General features: G+C 28.9%; 1 protein-coding gene across 1 annotated transcript; it reads left to right on the top strand.

Moving 5' to 3' along the window:
- The first annotated feature begins 8,039 nt into the window (after nucleotides 1-8,039).
- On the top strand, nucleotides 8,040-9,053 carry LOC125420337 (23 kDa jasmonate-induced protein). The gene is made up of 2 exons (XM_048466931.2): nucleotides 8,040-8,578; nucleotides 8,665-9,053. Exons 1-2 carry the CDS (start codon nucleotides 8,138-8,140, stop codon nucleotides 8,857-8,859), a joined length of 636 nt encoding a protein of 211 aa, XP_048322888.2. The 5' UTR covers nucleotides 8,040-8,137; the 3' UTR covers nucleotides 8,860-9,053.
- Nucleotides 9,054-9,260: the final 207 nt, after the last annotated feature.

Here is a 9,260-nt window from a genome sequence, read left to right as displayed (position 1 = left end):
AAATTGCTAAATTCAAAAGTTAAGGGTTTAAATTATAAAACCTTGAAGCTGAAGGTTTTAAAGTGCAATTAACTTCGTAATCATTGAATGAGCTTGCATATAAAGTGGTCCTCTCGTAGACTATGGACAAAAACAAAACTCAAAATGCAAAAAACGTGGTTTGCATAATGGTCCTCTAGCCTAGAGGCCTATTATGGACTAAAGCTTCCATATAATGTGGTCCTTTCGCATCCTATGGACAAAAACAAAGCTCCAAATGCAAAACGTGGTTGATTTGCATAACGGTTCTCTAGCCTAGGGTGGTCCTTTTTTACATTTTTGGCTCGGATTGTGGAGATTTGTTGAATTATTAATGGATAAGCTTCCACTCAATGTGATCTCGCATATTTGTACAAAAACAAAGCTAGATATGATCTTTTTTTTCTTTTTTTCTTTTCTTTTTTTTTTTTTTTGGTGTGTGTTTGTGACTAAAATATTCTGAGCAATAAACCTTTCCTCTGATATAATAGAATCTCGCGTGGAGTCAAATAAGGGTGTTCCGAGAATAACTGTCCAGGAGGAAGGGAATTAATTAACAATCGAGTTAGCATTTTTGTATTTTTGAGGGAATTTTCTAGAAGAGTATCGATGAAATAGTTAACAATTATTTTATTGTAATTAAACTCCAATCTTGACCTGTCCAAAGTTTAATAAAAATGTTTCTCTCGAATTGTTTCAAAAATAACCATAAATTTGAAGATTGTAAGTCAGCCAAGTCTAGATCTCTTAAAATAAGCTAGATAAGAACTATCGAATCATATGAACTATGAAAGTCACTACTTTGTTAATTTAAAGCTATGTGATAAGTCGGCCAAGTACTAAATCTCTTAAAATTGGCTAGATAAGAACTATTGAATCATATGGATTATGAAAGTCACTACTTTGTTAATTTAAAGCTATGTGATAAGTCGGCTAAGTACTAAATCTCTTAAAATTAGATAGATAAGAACTATTGAATCATATGTATTACTAAAGTCACTACTTTGTTAATTTAAAGCCATGTGATCCAGCTCATTAGAGTATCCAAAATTTAAAGCTATGTGATCCAGCTCACATCATTTGGTATCCAAAATTTGGAAGAAAAAAATATGGGTGCCTCTACATTTTATTGTAAAATTTTTTATTAAAGGGTCATTTCATGTAGCAAGATAAAAATATATAATAATTTTAAATGTTATTGCTAACAATGCGTAAATCATAGAGATAACAACCAGAAATATTTAGGTACATTGAACACTTCCGTTTAATCAATATGTATTTACTTATTTAGAATTACATTATAATATAATAAATATCTTGATGCATTGAACACTTCCCTTTTAATCAATTTGTGTTTGCTTATTTAAAATAATATTATAATATAATATTTATTTCATCCCAAACATCATATATGATTTCTTATTTTGCTCATATTTATAAAATACACATAAAAACATGTAAAAATATTTTGTATATTTTACCTTATTTTATTTAGATATGAATTTTATTTTGTTCACTGATTTTTTTGTAACTTGTAATTAAAAAATACAGGAGGGAAGTAAAATATATATATCCTATAAGTAAGGTTATAGGCATTATCTAACTAATGAATAAATTTACTAAGAATACATGTATCACTATTTGATTGACTAGAAATGAGTAAGTGAATTCTTCAAAGGATAAATGTTATCAAATATCAACCATCCAAATAATGACATATATATTCTTGATAGATATGCTAGTAAATTAGATGGTGCATGTAAAATTAATTTGTACTTATATATTTCTTTTAAGCAAATCAAGTTTGTCTCTCTCCTCCCTTATCTCCCTTATCTTAATCCTAAAAATAAAAATTGTCTCTAATAATGTTCATCAAATGAAAAAAGATAAAAGAAAATTGATAAGGACCAAGGGGTTTTTGAAAGAGAGTGGGTAACTGAGAGAGTGGGAAAGAGCAAAAAAATGCTAAAATAGTATGCAAGTGGAACCAAAAAGTTTTCATATTGAGAAACCTATGTTACCAAAAAAACGGTAGGAGTGGTTTGTTTTTTTAAATTTTTTTCCATTATTTCATCTAGTTCTATACCTTTTAAAAATTATCATTAACCTTCTTTTATTTATTATTTTATCTATCAAAAAGAAGTTATCAGTTAATTTTAACATTTAAAGACCAATGGAAAATTAAAAATCTATATTTATGATTAAATAACATTGCAAAAATAAAATTTTGGTTTTTGACTGCTAAAATTAACTAGTAAAAACTATCAAAACTGACAAATGATCTCTTTTGATTAATTTAAAAAACTAAAAAGAGGTAAACAATAATTTTTCAAAACCATATGGTCTATGAAATAATGGTAAATCTGAAAGGGTGTAAACAATTTGTCCTTTTATGAAAAAAAATTATAGGGATTTGTTAAATTATTGAATGAGCTTCCATGTAAAATTATTCTCTCACATAATATGGTGTGGATTTAAAAAAACTAAAAGAGTTACATAATAATTTTTCACAAGCATGTGTTATATGAAATAATGGTAAATCTGAAAAGGTATAAATGAATTTTTTCCGTTTTTATGAAAAAGCTTATGGAGATTTGCTTAACTACTGAATTAGCTTCCATGTAAAATGATCCTCCCACACATTATGGTATGGAGATATGTTGAATCCTTAATGGATAAGCTTCCATGCAAAGTAATCCTCCTGTATAACCTATCACTTTCTGTCGATATTCTTTCAAATTTAACCACTGTATTTTGTATAGGATTTTTAGTTCAGAGCTTTTCAAAAAATTATATACCCTTGTCTTTGGAGTACTCTCGTTTGAGCATGTTTAACGTCAGAATTCTTTTAAATCTTGAAATCATCTACTATGAAAAGGTCTCGGCGTTAGCCATTGCATTCCATATGAGATTTTTTGTTCGGAGCTTTCTAAAAATTCATTCATCCTTGTCCTTAGACTACTATCTTCTGAGCATATTTAATTTGAAAGTTCTTTTGAATATTGAAATCAACTACTTTGAAAAGCCTTTGGCATTAGCCATTGTACTCCATATGAGATTTTTTGTTAAGAGCTTTCCAAGGAGTCATCCATCTTTGTTCTTGGGCTACTCTCATCTGAGCATTTAATTTCAAAATTTTTTTGAATCCTGAATCTAACTGCTTTGAAAATGTCATGAAATTATAAGAGTTACTACTATTACATTTAAATCATCTCTTGATTCATATATGAGCTAATGGGATTGAACACGAGGTAACTGCCAATACTCTGCACCCATGCCTCATCTTAGCATGCCTAGGCTTTAGGCTTGTAAAAAACACCTTGCCTACGCTCTACTGATTATTTAATGTGCGCTTACTAATTTATGACATTTAATTAACTATATATATTTTATTAAATGAACTTCATAATGTTTGACAAACCTTCAAAAGTAGAGGTTTTAGCTACATCAGCCTGACAGAGTGTTTAGATAAATCTATTGGAGAAATTTTTTATTAGCTATCTACTTTTATGATATGGTTAAAAAAATAAAACAATAGATAGCCATTGAAGATACTTCTATAATGGTGAATGTGGATTGCTATTTATGTGGCGTAAAAATTATTACTATCGAAATTTAGATGACATAAATATACAGAAAATTTTAAAATTTTTCTGCAATAATAATGTGCTGAAAATTATTTATAATTATTAATTAATTATATATTTTTTATCAATTTTTTTAAAAAAATTTAATATTAAAAAATTAATTTTAAAGAAATTTGAGAATGTTTAACAAAATATTCAAAAATAGAAAATTATCTTAATAATATCTATTTTTTCATTATCATATTAATTTATTTAATAGGATATTTAAACAAATATATTAAAAAACGTTTTTAAATAACTATTTATTTTTTAATATGAGAAAAAAATCTAAAATATGCAGAATAGAGATGCTATAACGATTTAATGCTCAAAAAACAAACATCCACACAATATTTTCTTTGGGCGCATCTGAGCGTGGGTGGAATAGCTTTTCAGTGAATTAATTGATTTGTCAGCTAGTTGCAGGATGGCTTGGAAAGCCAAAACAAAAAATTTGAAACACGGCTCGAGAATAGAGTAAGCAAATAATGAATTAAAAAAAAAAAAAATCCACACAATATTGTTTTTGACACATGAGATTCGCATAGCATTTCCGCGAATTAATTGCTTGCTCCTGTAGCTAGCTAATTGGCTTGGAAAGCCACAGCAAAAACGTTAAAACACAGCTGTCACAAGACAGAGTCAGACGTTATTGGGTAGAAGGGGTTTATCACGTGGGATCCAGACTCGGCTCCTCTTAGAAACTGCCATATCATGATCAGACGCTCCAAATTAGCTTTTACTTTTAATTGTTGACAGAAACTAGGATAGCAGTTAATGGTATGAAGACAAACAACATCCATACATTTTTTTTTTTTTTTCTTTTACACTTTCGAGGATGGTCCAATAGCTTTTTGGTGAATTAATTGGATGGTCCAGTAGCTAATAATTATATGTCGACCAGGAAATTGAAGCCAAACCTTTTAGGACGAAAACAAATTTAGAAATTATCTGTTTTTTTTTTTTTCTTCATTTTTTTGTTTTTTTATACATTATCATATGAACTCCGGTCCATTGCCTCCCTCAAGCTCAAGATGTGAAACATCAACTTCAAGAATCTATATTACCAGAGGATATTTAATCTGTGGGAGAAATGTTAGTAAAATTTTGGACAATATTAGAGGCCATCAAATTTTTTTTTTCCAAATTTGTTTACTAAAGATGTGACATATGATTAGTGATTGACAATATATATATGTATACACACTATGTTAATAGAGAATGAATCATATAAAATCATGTCACCTCATATGGTATTCAAAAATGCAGAAAAGAATTTGATGACTGTACAATTTATTGTACATTTATTTTTTTTTATCAACGGGCCATTTTAGTGAATGATTTTTGATCAATTTCATTTTACCCATTAAATATTACATTGATTATGTATAAATTATAGAGATAGTTATCAAACATATTTATCAAATATTTTGGTATATTAAACACTTCCTATTTATCAATTTGTATTTGCTTATTTAGAATAATATTATAATATAATGTTAGTGTTTCATCCCAAACAACATATATGATTTTTTATTTTTTTCATATTTAAAAAAACATAAATAAAAAATTATGGAAGTAAAAAGTATATATTCATATATTTCTTTCAATTAAATCAAGTTTGTCTCTCTCCTCCTTAGAGTAACACTAAATATAAATAAAAGGATTGAAAAAAAATAATTATCACTAAGAACGTTATCAAGTGAAACAGGATTTAGAAGCGAAAATTGATGAGGACGAAAGGATTTTTAGAAAGATTGGGTAAATGAGGAACTAGGAAAAAGCAAAAAATACTAAAATAATACGCAAGTGGAACCCACACGTTTTCATAGATGAGAGAAGAAACCCATCACCCAAAAAGGTTAGAGTGGTCTTTCTTTCTTTCTTTCTTTTTTCACATTTTTGTTTTCAATTTTATTATTATTTTATTTAAACTTCATGCTTTTAAAAATTATTAATAATCTCATTTTAGTGTTTTATATTTATAAAAAAAAATTCATTAGTCAGTTCTATTAAGTTAATTTAATAATTAAAAAATCAAAAAATTTAAAAATTAATATTTCATAATTAAATAATATTATAAATATAAAATTTTGATTTTTAGCTGGTAAAACAAACAAAAAATGATAGATGAGTCTCTTTTATAACTTTAAAAAATCAAAGAGAGGTAAAGAATAATTGTTCAAAAAATATAGTATTTAAGTGAAATAAGGACAATTTTAAAAAAAGTGTAGATGGATTTTTTCCTTTTTCTATAAAAATAAAAAATTGATGGAAATTTATTTAATAATTAAACAAGCGTCCATGTAAAGTGGTTCTCTCTCATACTATAATGTGGAGTTTTGTTAAATCATTCATGAGCTTCCTTGCAGAATGGTCCTCTGCATATGGAGTATGCTTATGTTTTATGCATACGCAGTATGTTTTCCTCTGGTCCATTGCCTGTTTCAAGCTCAAGTTGTGAAACACCAGCTACAAAAGCTTCCATGCACAGTGGATCCTTTGCTTACTTTTTTAAGTGCTTGTTTTTGTTTTGCTCTTAATCATTAGCCATTTCTTTTTTAATTCATTCAATCTAATGGTTAAATATAAAATTCAATTATTAAATATCACATGACGTACCAACTTAAAACTATATTTATATGAAATATACATGAGTTTAACCTCATCTTCAGACTGCTACCCTTATCTTCTTCTCGATTCAAAATTCATCCTTTTTTTTTTTCACAGAACACTTTCCAAAGTTGGCTAGAACATCTAAATAATAATAATAATAATAATAATAATAATAATAAAGTAGTTTACTTCAGAAAAGGATTCTTGAGCCTTTTTTTTTCCTCCCCAATTTTCCTTTTATTCGAGCAACCTTGATACAGCTCTTACCCACACTTGAACCACTTTCAAAGAGAAAATTTTTCTTGAAAAAAAAAATAATAATAATAAAAATTATTTTTATTAGTCATATAGATCTTAAAGCCCCGATCATTTTTATGATTGGTTTTAACAGTCAAGTACAATGCAGCAAAAACTTGACCTTATAGAATATATTCTAACATCGGATTCCCATTTAATAACAAAAAGAAAATGAAATCATCGAAAATCTTTTCATTTAATTTTCCGTTTCTATAACGAAATAGAAACTCTTTTCACATGTTCCAGTTAGCATGGACAACGACTTTGAGAAAAGAAAAAAAAAGAAAAGAAAAATAGAGGATTTGATAGGAAAGAGGATATGGTAGCAAGGTTAAATTTCGATGTGCAAGTTTTGTGATATTTAATGTTGTGACTTTATTTCCAACCATTATAGATTCAATGAATTAGAACAGTAATGGTTGTGATTAATAAGCAATCATAAACAAGCACTCCAAAAAAAAAAGAAAAGGTAGAGGATTTTTGTCTCAATTTTAGATGGTGAATTGGCATTTTAAATTGACATAGTAACTTAAAATATTTCTATCGATTAATATAAATTGCTGTTTTTGTAATAATAGAAATTAGCATTGTTTAAATCTAAATGATATAAATATATAGTCAATTTAAAAATTGTTTTGTAATATATTATGTATAAGACTATTTACATATATTATATCAAACTTTTTATTTTATTTTATTTTTTTGTTTTTGAGAAAAAAGAAAAAACTTTTTAAGGAATTTTTTTTTAAAACTTTTAATTATGCAATTGATAGAGTCATATTTGAGATACTTTCAACACATGACATTAAACTGTTGCAAGCTTGTAATACTTGGCATTAAAATTATTTGGTGTCTTACCAGATCAGCCGGTACCACAGTTTCATACAAAATTGTCTCATTCAATGCAAAGTGGTCCTCTGACATACTATGTATAAACAAAAACAAAGCTAGAAATTATGTCCTTATTCGTATGATGTAATCTCTAGACTCTTTTCAGCAATATTTGTTTCTTACCCGTGCTTTTGACGTGTTATCTTCACCTGTGTTGCAATTTGGACGGTGAGATAGCACAAATTTGATGAAGTTTGATATCTTGAATGGCCCAATTTTTTTATTTTTCATTTTTTAATAATCACATGATTGGCCCAATTAAGTTGTAGATTTTGAAGGTTTATTTCACCGAAAAAGATAAAGTTTTGGGGGATTTTGAAGGTTTATTTCACCAATTTGGATAAATTGGTTGGTCCAGTAGCTAGTTAATGGGTTGGCTAGGAAAGCCAAAACAATAAAAAAATTTAAAACACGGCTGTCACGGGACAGAATCAGAGATAATGGAATAGGAAACGCCTACCACGTAGGATATAGACCCCGTCCCCCTTAGAAACCACGTGGGTAATTACATGTATGGATTAACTAGCTAATAATTGAAGCAGGCATGATGGGAGTGTATGTCTATAAATATGCGTTCCATAAGCAGTGCAAAATCATCCACCACCTAATAAAACTTTCCTGCCAGCCTAGCTTTCTTGCTACTTTTCAGATCGGTTAATTTGCTTTGCACTTTAAAAAAAAAAAAAAAAATGGCAGGCAATGTGTTTGGAAATCCCATTACTGATGACGATGTAAAAATACTGTATCCAAACGTCACCGAAATAACACCCAAACTCAGAGCTGATGTGGCTTTCCGTAACATCAGCACCAACGGAAGGGATCAAAATGCGAAAAACTTTGTGAAAAACCTCAAGGAAAGGTATGGCAATGGAATCTCTGCACTTTGCATGATTTTCAATGCTACCGGAAATACCTTAACGTATTCCGGCAAGAACGACTGGCACGGCCATGTCTATGAGTCTCCATACCCCGCCAAGATTCAAAATGGGCAGTGGGGTGCTTTTCTCCATGTCCACCCTTCTTGGTTTGCTGGTTCGGAAGCCGCCGTTGTCTACCGCGGCTACAACAACGATGGTACTCTCTGTGACTGGATGCTCTCTTGGGGCATTCCTTATATTGGTGATAATCATGTAAGTATATAGTATTAGCCTGCTAATGTAATTTCATTATTTGTAATATCATTTTTTTTTTTCTAATTGTTTGTTTATTTTTATAGGCTTATACTGAAATCCGTGAAGGTCGTCATTATGAGACTGATCACTGGGACTACATCAAAGGATTGTTGGAAAGCCAATCCACCAAACATGAAGACACTTGGAATGGATGCTATTCAATTGTGACAATTGGGGAAGGCACTTCTCCTGAATACGTTGGAATAATGTCCCTGGAAGGTGTCACTACTAAAAAATAAAATGGACAATATTATTCTTACTCGCATGCATGTACTGCGAAGAATAAATAACGTCTTTTATGTAATAAGGACAAATTCCTTGCTTCCATACCCATATATGGGACTAGCTTACTTGTCCATGTGTTGTTTTTATCTCTTTTTAATGTACTTTGGTGATTACTAAATAAAGCTTTATAAAGCAAATTACTAAGTTATATGTTTTATTTAAATTTGAGGGAGTTAATTATTAATTTTGATGTGGGAACCATAAGCTTCGTTATCTTAATTTATTTATTTATTTTTTTTTAGTAAATGAAAAAATGAAATGCTTCCTTATATTATCATAAATATTAAATTAGAGATCCTGGACCACACAATATAATAGTATATAACCTTTCGAGGCTATAATGGACCTTACACCA

Source organism: Ziziphus jujuba, chromosome 4, assembly GCF_031755915.1.
Source record: "Ziziphus jujuba cultivar Dongzao chromosome 4, ASM3175591v1".
Classification (NCBI taxonomy): domain Eukaryota; kingdom Viridiplantae; phylum Streptophyta; class Magnoliopsida; order Rosales; family Rhamnaceae; genus Ziziphus; species Ziziphus jujuba.
This window is presented reverse-complemented; position numbering and strand designations above follow the sequence as displayed.